The sequence below is a fragment of the Macaca fascicularis genome, chromosome 7, assembly GCF_037993035.2.
Source record: "Macaca fascicularis isolate 582-1 chromosome 7, T2T-MFA8v1.1".
In the NCBI taxonomy this organism is placed as follows: Eukaryota; Metazoa; Chordata; class Mammalia; order Primates; family Cercopithecidae; genus Macaca; species Macaca fascicularis.
In genome coordinates, this window is record NC_088381.1 from 144,443,250 (window position 1) to 144,461,903 (window position 18,654).

At 48.4% G+C, this 18,654-nt stretch overlaps 1 protein-coding gene across 2 annotated transcripts in view; it reads left to right on the forward strand.

Moving 5' to 3' along the window:
* The window catches only part of ESRRB (estrogen related receptor beta), a 189,966-nt gene that overhangs the window by 162,167 nt on the left and 9,145 nt on the right, over positions 1 to 18,654 (forward strand). For both annotated transcript variants that reach the window (XM_015454025.4, XM_045396785.3), the window contains exons 4-6: positions 7,857 to 7,967; positions 8,438 to 8,599; positions 17,581 to 17,850. In XM_015454025.4, the coding sequence (XP_015309511.1) occupies positions 7,857 to 7,967; positions 8,438 to 8,599; positions 17,581 to 17,850 (543 nt within the window). The remainder of the gene's footprint in view (positions 1 to 7,856; positions 7,968 to 8,437; positions 8,600 to 17,580; positions 17,851 to 18,654) is intronic.

Sequence of the window (18,654 nt, forward strand, 5' to 3'; positions counted from 1 at the left end):
CTATTTTTACTTCTGAAAGACTGGGATCTTGTCCAGCTTAGGGAGGGAAGATGAGAAGAAAGGAGGGAGATGGAGGGAAGAAGGAATTATTTTACTTCCATTAAGAAAAATGTCAGAAGCCTGATCTTATCAAGCCAGCTGGTGGATATCCTATCCCAGATGTGTAAGCTGCCCGCTGTGGACGCTGTGACGTGCCTGCAGTGGATAGGAGGAGCCAGCAGGTGGGGAGCCCTGCTCCCCTCTTCTCAAGGAGTTTCTGTCCCAGAGTGACCCCGAAGCTTCTTTGCTATATTTTTGTGCCCTGAGCTGGGAAGTGGGCTTGACCACCACAGGCACGAGGGGCACCAGCCTGGTGATGAGGCCGGTGGAGGTGGGAGCAATTATGACTGCAGCCAAGGGCGGGACCTCTGTTCTCAAGGTGGACAAAGGCGGCCATCAGACCCACTGGCATATTCCAGAGAGTCCCAGTGTTTGGGCTGTGTGCCCTGGGTACAATATTTAACCTCTCTGAACTTTAATTTCTTCATTTAATACATCTGACTCACGGTAGTTACAGCTGTGGGGATGTTTCTCCCTTCCATGAGGAAGTTCAAGCCAGACTCCATGACCTTCAACAGGCAGATGAAAGGCAAGAAGTTACTACTGAGTGCCTACTGTGTACCAAGCACTCTGTCACATGTTTCAACATTTTACATTAATTCCACTAACCTGAGAAAGGATAGATATTTTTTAAAATTTTAACAGCTTTATTGAAATATAGTTCACCCATTTAAAGTATACAGTTTGATAGCATTTTGTATTCCTATATTTGTAAATTGTGGCAAAATATATATCACGTACAACTTGGCATTTTAGAAATTAAGTGTACAATTCAGTGACATCAAACACATTCACAATAGTATGCAATCACTGACCAGTTACTGTGGCTCATGCCTGTAATCCCAGTACTTCGGGAGGCTGAGGAGGGCGGATTGCTTGAGCTCAGGAGTTTGAGACTAGCCTGGCCAACATGGTGAAACCCTATATCTACAAAATATACAAAAATTAGTCAGGTGTGGTGGCATGTACCTGTAATCCCAGCTACTCAGGAGGCTGAGGCAGGAGGATCACTTGAGTCCAGGATTGTGCCACTGCACTCCAGCCTGGGTGACAAACTGCTACCCTGTCTCAAACAAAACAAAACAAAACAAACTATTATGTAATCACCATCAGACCAGGAGTTCAAGTCCAGCCTGGGCAACATAGTGAGATCCCCCATCTACCAAAAAAGAAAAAAAAAAGGAGGGGGCCAGGCACAGTGTTTCATACCTGTAATCCCAGCACTTTGGGAGGCTGAGGCAGAAGGATCGCTTGAGGTCAGGAGTTTGAGACCAGCCTGGGCAACATAGTGAGACCCCCATCTCTACAAAAAAAATTTTTTTTTAATTATCTGGGTGTAGTGGCGTGTGCCTATGGTCCTAGCTATGTGGGAGCTGAGGTGGGAAGATCTCTTGAGGCTGGGAGGTCAAGGCTGCTGTGAGCCAACCTGGCCTATAGAGTGAGACCCTGTCTCTTAAAAAAAATGGGGTGCGGTGGTGTGCACTTGCAGTCCCAGCTACTGGGGAGGCTGAGGCAGGAGGATCACTTGAGCCTAGTAGTTTGAGGTTGCAGTGAGCTGTGATGGACTCACTGCACTGCAGCCTGGGCAACGGAGCAAGACCTTGTCTCAAAAAAAAAAGAAAGATTAAGTGGAATCACATAATATCTGTCCTTTGGTGTCTGCTTTATTTTCCTTAGCGTAGTGTTTTTAAAGTGCATTCATGCTATAGCATATATCAGAACTTTATTCCTTTCTGTGGCTAAGTAACATTTCACGTATATACCACCTTTGCTTCTCCACTCATCTATCCAGACACTTGGATTGTTTCCACCTTTGGGCTATTGTGAATTATGCTGCAGTGAACATTGTCCTACAGGTGTCTGTTCAAATTCCTTCTTTTTATTTTTTGAAAATTTGCTTCTTTTCCCCACACTACACAGATGTATGTTCAGATTCCTCTTTTCAGTTTTTTGGGGGTATATACCTAAGAGTGGGATTGCTGGATCGTATGGTAATTCTGTTTAGCTTTTTGAGGAACCATCAAACTATGTTCCACATGGTTACACCATTTGACTTTTCCAGCAGTATCGTTTTTTAAGTTTTCAATTAAACTTCTTATTTTGAGATAATTGCAGCTTCACAAGAAGTTGTAAGAAATCATAGAGATGCCATGCATCACTTACCAGTTTCCCCTAATGGTAACATCTTTAAAAACTACAGTACAATATCACAACCAGGATATTGATACAGTCAATTGACATTGATATGGCCAAGATGCAGAAAATCTTTAAGGGTGAAGTGGGTTTTTTTTATTATTAATTTTTTTTTTTTTTAGATGGAGTCTCACTCTGTTGCCCAGGCTGGAGTGCAATAGCGTGATCTCAACTCAAGATCGCCATCTGCACAGGGTCATGTATTCCAGGGATTATCAATTTTTTTCTATTCATGGAGCACTCAGAAATATTAAGATTCTGACCTGTACACATTAAGGGATTAAACGGTGTTAACGGTGGTTAAAACAGAGGATCTGTATTTATTACAGTATTTGGAAATATGTGACACTTTACATTTGAGCATTACTAATGCTTTTCTGCATTCAGAAAAGTATCCATAAGATGATAAAATCTAATAATCCTAGACAGTAATTGTAAGTTAATTAGTATTTTAATGTGTTTCCTGAGTCTACTTTTAGATATTTTATTAATATAAGGACACAAACAATAAGGCAACTCTCATTTCAAGTTCAAGTCTTGTTTTTTCCAGTTAGTGTTTGTAAGGCTTAAGCATCCTAATTTTAAAAGTAATTGCCCATTGTATCAGTCAGTGAAAATTGCTTTCTGTCGCAAGTTATAGAGAACCTGATAGCAGCGTAAGCATGGATAAATGAAGTTGGTTTTTCCACCTTACAAGAAGCCTGGAGATGGGCAGCTGCTGTATTGCACAGAGCTCTCAGCCATGGCGGCAGGGGCTCCAGCTCTTTCTTTCTTCTCCGGTGTTCTTTGGTGTCCTCAGACAGCCATGTCATGACTGCAAGATGGTTGCCACAGCTGTAGGCTTCACCTTCCAGGTTGGGGCAAGAGAAAGGCAAAAAGAGCTGCACTGAACATGTCTGTCCCTTTTCTCAGAAAAGCAAAACCATTCCAGAAGTCCCACCATGGACTTACCCTGACGTCCCATTGGCATGGTGGCACACACCTATGGTCCCAGCTACTCGGGAGGTTGAGGCATGAGAATCGCTTGAACCTGGGAGGCAGAGGTTGCAGTGAGCCGAGATCGCACCACTGCATTCCAGCCGGGGCCACACAGTGAGAGTCTGTCTCAAAAACAGTAAAAAAAGAAGAAGGCCACTTCATTTAGGTGGGGGTCCATCTTCCCCAACCCCAGGCAAGGGGTGCAGAGGTTGCAGTAAGCCGAGATTGCACTGCTGCATTCCAGCCTGGGCCACTTTTTTTTTTTTTTTAACAGCATAACCTGATAATTGATACACATATTGATTGGAGCCATTGACCACTATGCTGTAAAGATCTGGAGGAGAAAATTTAGAGGAGAACTTACATTTGCTGTACCCTGGGAGGTCATACCATGGAATGGCAAAGACCTTGGGTCTTTTATTGGGCAGATTACTGAATCTCTCTGAGCCTCAGTTTTTCTTGTTTGGAAAATGAGGATAATAGCACCTGCTTTATATTTTTGTGCATTCAGTAGGGTAATACATACAGAGAGTCCTTTACAAATTATGCTGTTATCATTATCATTATTAATGTGATTTAGCAAAAACTTGGGTGCAATGCTGGGGAACAGTAATAATAAGGATGATGATGATAATAATAATACTTTCATTTTCTAAGCACGTGCTGTGTCTTGGGTACCTTGACAGACATTGGGGCAGGACTGTGAGCCGCCCCTGGCCTTAACGGGCACCTAGTCAGTAGGGGAAGCCCAGTGTGCTCTGGGAGCCCATGAAGAAACCCGGCATGGGGATGAGGAGGAAAGAGGTACATCCACCCCTGTATTCAATATCAAGTCTTTCCTGAACATCCATGAAAGGTCAGGCCCTATATCAGGACGCAGAACACCCCAGATGGAGCCATCAGCAGAGGTGGCGACTGCCCATCTCCTTGCCTTGCTGAAGGACGGACACCTCTTTTTATTTTGTGTTGAGCACGTCTCACTGTGATTGACAGCTGCTTGCCAGGAAGCAGGGTGGATGGGAAGTGAGAGTTCATTCCAGTGGCATCTAGGAGAGAAGGTCAGTAAAGTGGGGTTGGGGCTTGTCCTGGACTCAAGGAGAGTATATGTTTAAGATCCTGGCATACAGTAGGTGCTCAGTAAGTGGGGGCCCTTACTGTCTCTTATGGATGAGGTGGACCGTTTTCACTCTTGGTCCCGTCACCATTCCAAGGGGAAGCAGAGCTTGGTGGAGGGTTTGGTTTGGCCTGGGTATAGTGAACAGAGGAGGCTTCTATGTAGACACGTCACAGGATAGAGTCAGAAAGCTTTTCTAGACAGGGAACTTTTCCCAAAAAACTTTCACAGGAAAAATCATCCTTCCTGTGTTTGTGTCTGCTCCTTCTGCCCTCCCTGAAGGGGCTTGGAGGGGTGAGGGGACAGATGTGAGCCAAAGTGCTGGCAGCATATAGGTTCAGTCTGGAGCTGGATGGCATCTAGCTGTCCCTTTAGGGTCCAAGGTACGGGTACGAGTTGATAGTACAGCTGTATTTGCTAGGATGCCTTAGTGCAGCGCTCCTCAAACTCTGTTGTCCATGCAAATCACCTTGTCTGATTCCTCTGTGGCCAGGCCTGAGATTTCGAGGCTTCCACCAAGTCTCAAATGATGGCGATGATGCTGGCCTGCAGACCACACTTGAGGAGGAAGACAGCGGAGACTGCTCCTGCCCACACCTACTCAGCACTCTCTATTTGTGTGTGTGTGCGTATGTGTGCATGTATACATGCGTGCGTGTGTGTGAGTGGGTGTGTGCTGATCTGACGCCTGGGCTTTGGCCACCAGAGTCTGCTCAGCCTGGACCTGGGAGGCAGGCAAGAAGCGCCAAAGCAGCCTGCAGCTGGGAGCCTCAGTTGCCCACAGCAGTACTGTCCTCAGGAACACATTTGTTACTGGCTTTCTCCCCTCCTTGGAAACTGTCCCCATGCACAGCCTTGTCACAGATTCTGCTCCTGGAGAAGTCAACAACAGATGTTGTCAGTTACAAAACCTGACCTTCTAGGCAGAAGGGGAGTTTATTGGAAGCCTATCAGGAGGCTCAAAGAGTACATTGAGAAACCAGACAAGAACCACGAGAATCCCTGGAAAGCCCAAGAGCAGGACACCCAGTAGCCAGGACACACTGGCCAGGGGCTGCCTACACTCCGCTGTGGAGGCGCTGCTGGTCTGATCAGTCCTCACCTTCACTCTGCCCTTGTGCCTCCATTTGATGGTGCACTTGACTGAGCCTGTGTCATGGGTTCATGCCTTGACCTCCAGAGGGCAGAGAGAAGAACGTGTACTACTCAGATATCCATTGAGGGGTGAGGTGCAGGCTTCCAACAATTCCCCTATTCCCAAGAGGGTGATTACCTTTTTAAAATTTTTTTAAAATTTTTCCTTTGAGATGGAGTCTCACTCTGTCACTCAGGCTGGAATGCAGTGGTGCGATCTTGGCTCACTGCAACCTCCACCTCCCGAGTTCTAGTGATTCTTGTGCCTCAGCCACCCGAGTAGCTGGAATTACAGGCATGTGCCACCACACCTGGCTAATTTTTGTATTTTTAGTAGAGATGGTGTTTCGCCATGGTGGCCAGGCTGATCTCAAACTCCTGACCTCAAGGCATCCATCCACCATGGCCTCCCAAAGTGCTGGGATTACAGGCGTGAGCCCCAGCGCCTGACCAGGGGAATTTCCTTTAAACAGGAAGCCGGGGTGGGCTGCTGAATAGACTCCCCCTCTCCCCGACTAAAAAACGTTCACTGCAACCATGTAGCACCAGGTACAAATGCACCAGGTTGTGGGGTTGAAAAAGACATTGCTGACAAAAATGTGGAGTTATAGGCTCACTCAGTGACCTCACAGCATTCTTGCCCTCCAGCGGGGGATGTGACCTGGAGTCCTGAACTGAAAACACCTGGGACAGCAGAGGGGTGGGGGGTAGTGTCCTCAGCACCCCGAAAGCCCTTTAGGGCAATGTGCACTTAAAGGAATTTTCTCCACTCATTCAGTAAACAAAGTAATTTTGCTTTCAGTTGCTCTAGGAAACTTCCTCCTTCCCAGGGACTTAAATTTAGTAGCTGTACATCCTAATAAAGAAACAGCCAGAAAATAGCCCCAGGCATGAATGGGCTCTAAGTCATCATTCCACTAAGTAACCATTGTTCAGGCTTCCCCTTGCCTCTCCTGGAGAAAGGTCTGAATCGGGGGACCGGCAGCCAACCCTCTGGGGCTGAAGGACGGACAAGGCTGGGACAGGGATGAAGATTCTGTTTCTTCTGCTCCCGATCTAGGAAGCACCAGAGTTTATTAGAAAAGGGAAAGACAGGGCCCTGAAGGTCAACTGTGAGGGGCCCTGTGAGGGTGATACTCACCGCCTTTGGGGAAAAGAACAGAAGTTGAACCTGGCCTGTCACAGCAGAGGCTGAGGTGGCAACCAGCTTGCTTCTCTGAGGACTCTGGTCTCCGTGTCTGATTTCTTGTGTGTTTCAGTCAAGGCCCATTTCATGGTCAGGAAAAGGGAGCTGTTCTGTGAGCTCGAGGCAGGGACTCCAAGAAGGCACATTGTCTGAGGCTGGCCTGGAAGAGCCACAGCAAGAAAGCAGAAGTGGCTTCCAGGTTCCACAGGGCCCCAGCACCATGCTTGGGGCACCTGCTCTCTGGTGCTTTTGTGCGGTTCATACTTTGTAACCAATTTGTTGGGATTCATCCTTGCAGGCCAGGCCACATCAGTGGGTAGACAGTCTGAGCTGTGTGCCCACCTGAGGCCCTGTGCCTTTGATCTGCTGGTAGGGGCTTGAAATGGTACCAACGTGTCTGTCCAGGCAGCAGGAGCTGTGGGTGAGGCAGACTTCTGGAAGGCAAGTTGCATACAGTGACAATGACAGTTCTCTCCAGGGTAAACTCTCACTCCTGGAAGTGGGTGTCAACATGGAGTAGCCACGGCTGCTTTTGAACCTACTTTCAAGATATTTCCAGGCACGGATTTTCCAGTCCAGAGGTGACCAGTCCAACTGTTGCATTCCCAGCCCCTGGGGACTTGTGTAAAGACAGACTCTAGAGCATTATGCTAGAACCTCAGAGAGTGGGATCTAGAAATTGACTTTGGTAATGAGTGCCTCCTCAGATGCTTCTTATGTGGAAAATGTGAAAACCCCTGAAGTGCCTGTGAATGACTGGGATTCCTTTCTTTTGTTGGCAAGTTAACTTAACCCTCCCTGGATTCAAAGCAGATCAAACATAATGTGACTTTTTCCGCCAGCACTTGGTAGAGTGTCTTTGTTGAGATAAGGAGAACCAAGGGCTGAGGGTTGCTTGAGATGGATTTCAGAAGGATGCTGAATCCAGAGAGACAGGACCAGGCCTGGGGCAACTGGGATGTGCCATTACTGTTAGACAATTATTTTAGGATTGTCCAGCCACCTGACCTGAGGCTGGCCATGGGGCAGCTGTCAGAGGTCATCTGAGCATGGCCCTGAAGGACCCAGCCAGTGCTGAAATTCCAAAGTCAGTGCTTCTACCCTGGTGATGTTGAACAACTCCTGAGATCTTTTCCCTTTGCTCCCCAATAGGTGTGCGCCTTGATCGAGTGCGTGGAGGCCGCCAGAAATACAAGCGACGGCTGGACTCAGAGAGCAGCCCGTACCTGAGCTTACAAATTTCTCCACCTGCTAAAAAGCCATGTGAGTGTCAGTCCCTGTCCTTTTTGCCAGATCATCTCTGTACCTGGAACATCAGGCATCCCTTAGGGAAACGTCATCTTCCCACCACTGGGTCATGAGACAATATGGATCTTGGGGAGGTGACATCAGTGCCTGGCACATTTAGAATGTGACTCCAATTGAAGCATGGTCCTGACAAGCCACAGGCCCCAATGTCCAGAACATGCTCCCCTTGCCACCCACCCAAGGTTGCTCTGCAGGTTCCTTCTGGAGAATTCATCAGGCAACTTCCCTTGGAGGGATATTTCTCAATATCCCAGATCACTGCTATCATCAACTTCATGGAGCCAGAACAGGAGGGGAGATTACAGCCACTTTGACCTTCCTGGGGCTCTTAGGAACCCGACTTTGCTTCCTGACCCATCTGAGCCTCCACCCCGGCCCCTTTCCTCTTTTCCCAGCATTTACCTTTCCTTCTTTGGTTGTTGCAGTGACCAAGATTGTCTCATACCTACTGGTGGCCGAGCCGGACAAGCTCTACGCCATGCCTCCCCCCGGTATGCCTGAGGGGGACATCAAGGCCCTGACCACTCTCTGTGACCTGGCAGACCGAGAGCTTGTGGTCATCATTGGCTGGGCCAAGCACATCCCAGGTGAGCATGTGGGACCAGAGGAAAGTGTGGCCAGGGACACTCAGCCAGCATCCCCGCAGCCTACCCAATGGCTATGCTTCTGATGCCCAGATCCTGGACCCCAGAAGGCCTGTGAAATCCTGGCAGGCCTGTTTCTCTGAGCTCCTCTTCTCTCCTTGTAGCATTGAAGAGGAACAGATAGTTAGAAGGCCCAGTGAGGCTTATACACTGCTGCAGACTCTTCAGAATTCGTTATCATTCAAGGTGGGGCCATGTTTGAATCTACAATTAGTGTAATATTCAAAGAAAAAGTTCCTTGAGCCCTTAAAGGGCAAAGAGTAGGGTTTTCCTGTAGACCTTATTGGAACAATGCCGGAAAACAACAGAAGAAAGACTGACTCTCTCTTCCTATTGGAGGCAGCAGAATGGAGCAGTGAAGAGCATGGGCTTGGGAATCAGATTGGGATTCCAATTCTGGGTCTGCAGCTTACTAGCTGAGTAACCCTAGAGGCCACCTGACCTCTCTGTCAAATGGGAATACAAGAGTCCCCCACTTTGTGAGCTCTGATGTGAGCATGAAATGAGATCCTGTGTTTCGTGGAGCGTTCGGCACAGTGTCTGGCATGTGCTGGCATCGGTTGCATGCCCACTATTGCCATTCATCTGTTCTCTAAGGGAGGCCTGTCTCCGGGTTGGCTTCTGAGATTTTAAGGGCCTTTCTGGTGCGGAAAGTGTGTGTTACATGTTTCAGGCTGTGTGGACTTCTCTTCGCTGTGTGTGGACCCAAACCCTGCTTTCAGCCTCTCTAGGTCTGGGCAGATGGCAGGAGCTTTTTTATTTTTGTAGACACCAACACCCATGTATTCTACGTTACATACATATTGGGGGCCTTTCTCTGTGCAGTTTATTCCTCAACTCCTTTAAGACTCTAAAATGTTGACTCAGAGTGTGGTAGAAACTCCTTTTATCTTTCTGGTGATGCCTCACCGTGAACATGGGACAAGTCAGCTTCCTGTCTGTAGATCTGTGTTTCATTTGTTGTGGCTCTGAAAGGTGAATACAGCATGCAGATGATACAGCAAAGGTGTCCTAGACTTTGGATACCAAGGCCCACAGTTGTTTTTTTGTTTGTTTTTTGAGAGAGTCTTGCCCTGTTGCCCAGGCTGGAGTGCAATGGCGTGATCTCGGCTCACTGCAACCTTCGCCTCCCAGGTTCAAGTGATTCTCGGTCCTCAGCCTCCCGAGTAGCTGGCATTACAGGCGCCCGCCACCACGCCCAGCTAATGTTTTTGTATTTTTAGTAGAGACAGGGTTTTGCCATGTTGGCCAAGCTGGTCTCAAACTCCTGACCTCAAGTGATCTGCCCACCTCGGCCTCCCAAAGTGCTGGGATTATAGGCGTGAGCCACCATGCCTGGCCCAAGGCCCACAGTTGATTGAGGGAATAAAAAAAGTCCTTCCGTGTGAGACCTTGCATGCCCAAGTTAAAGGACAGGGACGCACAAAGATATCAGATGGCCCAGAGACTCTGCTGGCAGGGACTGCCTGGTGGCCCCTGGGCATTCTGACCAGGGATCTGGGCTGGTACGCCCTTACTAAGGAGCTCAACCTCTCGGGGATTATACACTCAGTAGTTTTTGAATCTGCCCAGTGCTGGTTCAGCACAGATGTGGGGTCAGGCCACTGCTTAAGACACTTCAGCCTGGATTGCTCCACTAACCCAGGGCCAAATTGGGTACAGGTACCCCTGTCCCCACCCCTACACTCCTGTTCTAGGTTGAACAGATCCTGCATCCTAGCAATGGCTCATGAGTGGCGCCTGGCGGTCCCCTGGGTCAATGCTTTGTTCTTCCACAACCCTACCCCTGCAACACCACGGAGGAAGTAGATAGGACAAGGAGACCATGTCTCCCCCGCACTCATTTTTCCCTGTGCCTTTCCACCTCCAGCTCTATCTCCCATCTGTGCCCAACCAAGATAGCAGGGCTAGAGCAGAGTGGGTGCTAAAGCCATAGACTTTTGAATCAGGCAGCCTGGGCTTTCATCTCAGCTCTGTCCTTACTGGCCTTGTGCAACATACTGAATTTTTCAGAGCTTCAGTGTCCTTGTCTGTAAAGTGGGAATCACAATAGAGCCCCTCACGGGATTGCCGTGAGGATGTAGCGCACTTAGTGTGTACGAATGGCAGAGACGCTTACCAGGGCTGTTGTAGTTGCTAATAGTAATAAAAGCCTCCTTTCATGGCTTCATTTATCCTTGTCCAAAGCTGAATTCTTTTTGGTAAAAAAAATAAAATGAAATAAAAACAGGGGCTCAGTTGTCCATCTTAAATGCTAATTTGCCTATTTTGCATAAATCTGCATGCTGAATTCTTTGCCTCCTGACCTTCCAGTGTTTAAGGTAAAATTAATTAGTGAAGTCTCCTGCCACTGCATGAAAACCTCATACTGGCCGGGCACAGTGGCTCACGCCTGCAATCCCAGCACTTTGGGAGGCCAAGGCAGACAGATCACAAGGTCAGGAGATCGAGACCATCCTGACTAACACGGTGAAACCCCGTTTCTACTAAAAATAGAACAACTAGCCAGGCATGGTGGTGGGCGCCTGTAGTCCCAGCTACTCAGGAGGCTGAGGCAGGAGAATGGCATGAACCCAGGAGGTGGAGCTTGCAGTGAGACGAGATCGCACCCCTGTATTCCAGCCTCGGAGACAGAGCGAGACTCTGTCTCAAAAAAAAAAAAAAAAAAAAAAAAAAAGAAAGAAAGAAAGAAAAGAAAACCTCCTACTAAAGGCAATGACACAATCAAGTTCCCGATTTTTTTTTTTTTTTTTTTTTTGAGATGGAGTCTCTGCTCTCTTGCCCAGACTGGAGTGCAGTGGTACATTCTCAGCTCACTGCAATCTCCACCTCCTAGGTTCAAGCGATTCTCTTGCCTCAGCCTCCCGAGTAGCTGGGACTACAGGCACGTGCCACCACACCTGGCTAATTTTTTTTTTCTATTTTTAGTAGTGATGGGGTTTCACCATGTTGGCCAGGCTGGTCTCAAACTCCTGACCTCAAGGGATCCACTTGCCTCAGCCTCCCAAAGTGCTGGGATTATAGGCATGAGCCACTGTACCTGGCCAGGTGCCTGATATTTTTAAACTAATCAACTTTATCCCATCTCAGATTAGATGGAAAATGCATCTGACAGTCTCCCTAGCCCTGAGAGAGAGAGAGAGAGAGAGAGAGAGAGAGAGAGAGAAAGAGCTGGTTGAGTAGGGAGGATACAAGCTGGAGCCCATCTTTGGGCCTGTGTTGGCTTCTGTCCATTCTGGTGCCTGCACAGACAGAAAGAGGGGGACTGGCCACTCCAGGCTGCTCAGGAGTAAAGCTCTGAAGAATTTAGGCCACTGTCCTTAAACACAAGGTACCACATCTCATGCTTCAGTGTCTTCTAGCCTGGCACACAGAGGGCATTGCACACTTAGCTTTGCATGCACATATTGAGAAGTCACTATACATGAGGTCCCCTGATAGGAATTGTGGCTGAGACAAGGAATTAATTTTGCCCCAAGGATCCCATTTGGAACAAGGCTGACTTCCAGGGGGAACTTGGTTCACTCAGAATCTCAGCCATTGTTCAAGTCAGTCTGACATTATCCTACCCCAAATGCAGGTTTTTTACCTTGAGTTGAATGTTCCAAGTATTGGGTTCTCCATAGGGCAAGCCCAAGTCTTTAGAGTGTCCACCTCTTATTCCATGAGATCAAGAGCTAGCAGCCTTTAATAGGCAGTGGGGAATCACTTGATGAATTGCAGCCTCCTTCAAATGACCCAAGCCCGCCATCCTGCCTCCCTGGGCAGCCTCATGCCTGTGCCGGCCAGGAGAGCCTGCCCAGGGAGTCTCCACCACCCTGCCCTGCCCAGGTTCCCATGTGCAGGGCATCCCCAGAGGCCTCCTCACAAAAGTCCCTCAGCTGCGCTGCTCCCAGGTAGCCCCCGTCTGGCTCAATGAAATATGAGCTGCCGAGTGACAGCAGCTGTGTCTGAAGTGGCCCCAGATCCTATAATTACATCTCCCTTTATTACCTCTGCTAATGGCCCTCCAGGTCGACAGAAACGATCATAAATTAACAGATTATGAACTCCACTTGCCACAAATTATGTGCTTTTTTTTTTTTCCTTCTTCAATTCTAGGAGCTTTTGATGCCAAATCACAGATGGGGGGATGGGGAGCTTGGGGAGAGCCTGAATGTTATTAGATGAGTTGGTGCAGATAAAACAATTTTCCTGGGGCAGCGGAGCTCCAAGTGGGAGCCCAGGGAGCCAGGAGCTCTGGGCAGGCCCGAGAGCCTCAAGGGGGCAGTGCTGCCTGCAGTGAGCCTGGCACAGGGACACCCCTGCACTCCCAGGGGCACAGGCCACCCCCAGACCATCCTGGTAGCCTCTTCGGGGGCCTCTTGGTCCCAGAGTTACTAATAACTTGAGCATGAGACCCAGCCCAGCTGAGGGAGGCAGGGGTGGAAGGCGCTTTACTGAAGGGCAGGGAGGAGTGCCTGGGCTCCCTCTGGATTTTAAATAAAAGAATTTGTGGTTCTAGTAAAGACGTCAGATGGGACAGATGGGTCAAAATTAAGAGTTCCAAATTCCCCATCCTACGCTTCGTTCCGGGAATTTCCTGGGCAGATACAACCACTGTGTGGGGTGTGTGTGTGGGTGGGGCGTGTGTATGTCCCTCAGTCCATGGGCTTATACCCTAACACTACTTTACACCTGCTTTTTCCATTTAATTATACAAAATAATAGCACTTACCTGTGCTAAGCAAGGTTCTAAGTATTCCACGTGTCAGCTCATTTAATCTGAACAACCCCATGAGGTGAGTGCTGTTATTATTCCCATTTTACAGAAGAGGAAACTGAGGCACTGAGCGGCAGCGTGAGCAGCAGTTAGGAATCTGATCTCTGTGCTCATACGATGACACCCTTTTTGCCCCCTTGGGTATCGTTTCACGTCCACACAGAGTTCTACCTTATTTGGCACATTCGTTTAATTAAAAATTACATTTATATAATAATCACATGTATTACATTAGTTACCTTCTTTTTTTTCTATTTTGAATAATTTCAAGCAGTGATCTAATACCCTTTTACATTTATCTTTATGTCTTTATTCATATTTTTCTTTCTAGGAGAAATTTCTTTTTTTTTTTTTTTCTTTTTGAGCCAGGATCTCGCTTTGTCATCCAGGCTGGAATGCAGTGGCGTGATCTTGGCTTACTGGAGTTTTGACCACGTGGGTTCAAGCGATCCTCCCGCCGTAGCCTCCCGAGTAGCTGAGATCACAGGCATGCACCACTGTGTCCGGCTAATTTTTAAATTATTTGTAGAGATGGGGTTTCGCCGTGTTGCCCAGGCTGGCCTTACACTCCTGGGCTCACGTGATCCTCCCACCTTGGCCCCCAAAGTTTGGGATTACAGGCGTGAGCCACTGTGCCTGGCCACTAGGAGAAATTTCTAGTGGTAGAATTGCTAGGTTGAAGGGAGCATGCCTTTTATTTTATTTTTAATTTAATTATATTTATGACTTACTTTTATTTGTAAGCATCTTAATCACTGACAGGGTTCAGAAGCCAAATGTAGACACAAATGTATATAACAGAAGTCTCACCTCTCCCTGTCCCCTCCCCTCCAACCTCCTGGAAGTCACCATTTTTTCTTTCTCAGTTTTCCTTCTGGTGTTTCTTTTTGCAAATATTAGAAAATATTTGAACTATTTCAGATGTTAAAAGATATCAAATATCTCCCCCTCCCTTCCTTGCACAAAATGAAGAAGGCTGTATTACCATTCAGCGCTTTGGAGTATACATTTAGATTATCAAAGCTATTTTCAGGGCTTTTTGAAAATGTTCAGGGAGGAAGAGCGCAATCAGGGACTGAGTCCAGAACTCAAAGCAGCCTAGCAGAGGTTTGGGAACAGGCCTCCCGGGTACATCCTCCCATGGCAGCACAGAACCTTCCAAGTCCGGACTCCCTCCCACCACTGAAGGGCAGAGCCTGACTCCTACAAGACAGGCAAAGGCAGCTAGCCCTGAATCTGGGTCCAAAGATCTTAGAGTGTCTAACCAAGTACCGTGGGCACATTTTCTTGTCTCCTGGGAGTCGAAGCCCATGGCATTTGTCCATCCTCTCTCTCCTTTTAGCTGCAAAGGTTTGTCAGGCAGCTTCTTTGCTGTGCTTAGCCGTGGGGGTAGGGGAAGGAAGAGCTCAGTGTCTGTGCATCCTGGGAACTCAGAGCTGGGATGGGCCAACCAGGGGCACCTGGGCATGTGCCTCATCAAAGGTGCCCTCACCACCCCACTGGAGAGCTCAGCCCTCAAGGCTCCCCTTCCACAAAGCCTTCCCTAGACTCTTGTTTGGACCACCTTCCCCAGTTACACGCTCTCAGAGCCCTGCATTTGCTGTAGCTCTTCTCATATTCTAACTTTGTGCTGATTTGTACCCCTTGGTGTGTGTCTTCCCCTTCACTGTAAGCCCTTGAAGGCAGGGAGCAGTTCTGGACTGAGCACACCATTCTGTCCCCGGTGCCTAGCACAGGCCTGGCACTTAGTAGGTGCTCAGTAAGTTTTTGCTGAATGTCTCAAAGGGCAGGAAAGCATTCTAGTAACATCCTAATGATTGTACCTGCATGATTCACTGCACAGGGGACTTTTCCCCTGCGTTTCCAGAAGCCTAGTCCTTACCTCATCTTCTCTCTCTGCCACCTTCCAATTCAGCTGTCTGCTAATTTTGCTCCTGCCCTCCTCCATCTCCCCTCCAGTCTGTCTGCTTTTAGACCCCCTCCCCAGAGCTGTCCAACACTCCCCCCACACACTCTCCCGTGCTGGCTGATTGGTATCTGTTAATTAATGTTGCCCAAGGCCTCTCTCCTACTCAGAGACCTGATAAGGGAAATTGGATGTCCATTTCTATCTATCTTTTATTACCTCCCAGCTCCCCCGGCCACCACAGGCAGCCACACCCCCTCTCCCATGCAGGGAATCTGGACAACCCCACACACACACATACACACACACACACACACACACACACACACACACACACCCTGACCCTCTGTCACAGCCTCTCCCCTGAGAAGGTGCATCAATCAAAGCTCGCCTGTGTCGGTCGGTGTAATCACTCCTGCTCTTTGGTTGATCACCCACGGATTCTGTTAGCCGGTGGTGATCTGAGCCGTCAGTCTTGGGCACCGTGATAATTCACTTGGAGAATGCTCACAGGGTAAGGGTGGCCTGCCAAGTTGGGGGCCTTCAGCTCCAGGAGTGCCCCCTAAGGTTCAACTGCCATGCCTTGTGTGGAAGCCAGGGAAGAAGTGGCATTTGAAGACAGAGGACAGCAGATGGATGGAGTAGACCACACAAGCCAAAGAGCTGGGTGATCCAGAAGCTCAGGACCACCCAGACCTCCAGACAAGTCCAGAGAGGAGAAGTGAGTGATGCCAATGCTGTGCCAACAACTACAATAATATTAATAGTAACAACAGCCACAGCCATTACCAGCACCCTGGCGTGTTGAGTGCTGATGGCGCCGGGAGAGGTGCCCAGCACTTTACATGCATCTCCTCTCTTCACCCCCACAGCACCCCACATCAGAAAGTGGCTTCCAGCCAGGGATGGGGTCTAAGTCAGCAAATGAAGTAGAAAGTCCTTCCTAGGCAAAACTAACCCTGAAAAAAATCCCTTCATGTCCGTTACCCATAGTGCATGGTGCAACAATTCTTTGAATAAATCCAGCATGTCCATGTTAGAACCAATCACTGAGTTTCTGTTTGGATCTCCAGTGAAGTTACTGCCTTGTGTTTGGTGGTTAAGATGTTTGAAAATCAGCTGACTTATTTATTTACTTACTCTGTCTTACTCTCCTATAAATCAAGATGTTAATTGACTTTGCCTAATTTAAGTGCGTGTATAATGCAATTCCAGTATATTATCATTGTTTTGCAGATGAGGACTCTCATCTCATCATTAGTAATAATAGCTCGGTAAATACTTAGTTTGTTCTGGAATCATCGTCTCAATTAGACCTCACAGCAACTCTCTGAAGTAGACCCTACTAAAAAACCATTTCCTAAATGAGGAAAGTAAGGTTTGGAGAAGTTGCATGATTTTCACAAGGTCAGCCTACAGCTAGTAAATGGGAGTCAGTGTTCAACCCAGGCAATACCCAGAGCTCACTGGACAAGACAGTGTCGCAATTCTGGAGCCTTCTCCGTGCCCAGCTTCATTTTCACTGTGGAATCAGCCTCCTCAGTAGCAGGGAGCGGGGAACTCCCATGATTCCAAGCTCCCAGAACAGGACTGCTGGGTCATCGTGAAGCAGAGAATGATGGCCCAGGAAGGGGTGCTCTGACTCTGGGAGGACAGGCTGTCCTGTGAGAAAGTGCCCCTGACCCCGGGGACTCTTGATCTCTTAGCAGCCCCAGGCTGTGGTCGCTGGGGCCTTCCCCTGTGGCTTTGAACAGCTGTGTCCTCATTCTTGGTAAGGCCTGTGGGTTTCTGCACAGCTGAGGCTGCATCAAGGATCAGGTGTCATTTTCAAACACGAAAGCCTCGTCTGGTTTGAGCAGAGAGTGGGCCCTGGAAACTCCCCAGAGTGGCCGAGAGCTCGTAATGCTGCTCTCGTATGTACTCAGTCACTCCTCTAACTACAAATGCATTGAATGAATCAAAAAGCCTCTACAGACATTTGGAAAATACCATAGAACTAACAATAATAATGATAGCAACAACTGTCAACATTGACTGAGTTCTTATTTCAGTCTTTTCCGTGAATTCCAAGTCTGACACATTCCCCAAGGGGAGGACAGTGAGTCTTACACCACACAAGGAGGGCCCGGGGACAGGAACCAAGGGTGCCAGAGACACAGCCACACCCTACAACCTCTGCCCCCTAGCGAGCCCCAGGGAGGCTCCTGGTCTGCCCTTCTGACCTGCCACTGCCCTCTGTGTCCCCTCTTCCCGCAGGCTTCTCGAACCTCTCCCTGGGGGACCAGATGAGCCTGCTGCAGAGTGCCTGGATGGAGATCCTCATCCTGGGCATCGTGTACCGCTCGCTGCCCTATGACGACAAGCTGGTGTATGCTGAGGACTACATCATGGATGAGGAGCACTCCCGCCTCGCGGGGCTGCTGGAGCTCTACCGGGCCATCCTGCAGCTGGTGCGCAGGTACAAGAAGCTCAAGGTGGAAAAGGAGGAGTTTGTGACGCTCAAGGCCCTGGCCCTCGCCAACTCCGGTAAGGGCGGCAGCGGGGCCTGGAGGGGGAGATTATAGGGGTCTGCATGGGCCTAGTGAGCCCATCTCTGGGGCCTGTGGGCAGGACTGGCTGCCTTGGATAGAGATGAAAAGAAAACACTGAAATTTTTATCACCGAAGATTGTCCGAGAGGTGGCTTGCAGATAAAAAGTTGGTGATGAAGGCTGGCACTGGCTGAGCATTTCCTAAGCCTCAGACATCCAGACTGGCACACTGGCTAAGGACATGGGTTCTGAGGCCACATTGCTAAGGAGCAAATCCCATGTCTACCATTTGGGCAGGTTGCTTCACTCTGTGCCTCAGTTTCTTCATCAGTAAAAGGAAGGTAGCAAACAGTCCCTACTCTACAAGGCTATTGACAGGATTTCTTTATACATAATTATATTGCTTGCAACATGCTTGGCACATAAAAAGCACTCAATTATTTATTTGTTTATTATAGACAAGGTCTTGTTCTGTTGCCCAGGTAGGAGTGCTGTGGCTTGATCCTAGTTCACTGCAGTCTCAAACTTTTGGCTCAAGTCATCCTCCCACCTCAGCCTCCTGAGTAGCTGGGACTACAGGCATGTGCCATTACTCCAGCTAATTCTTATTTCTATTTTTTATTGAGATGGGGGTCTCACTATGTTGCCCAGGCTGGTCCCAAACTCCTGGACTCAAGCAATCCTCTCACCTCAGCCTCCCAAAGTGTTGGCACTACAGGTATGAGCCACCACGCTCAGTGTCAACTTATTAAATTAGCTAGGAGTTTATTGAATTCTTATAAACAATCTGAGAGTAAAAT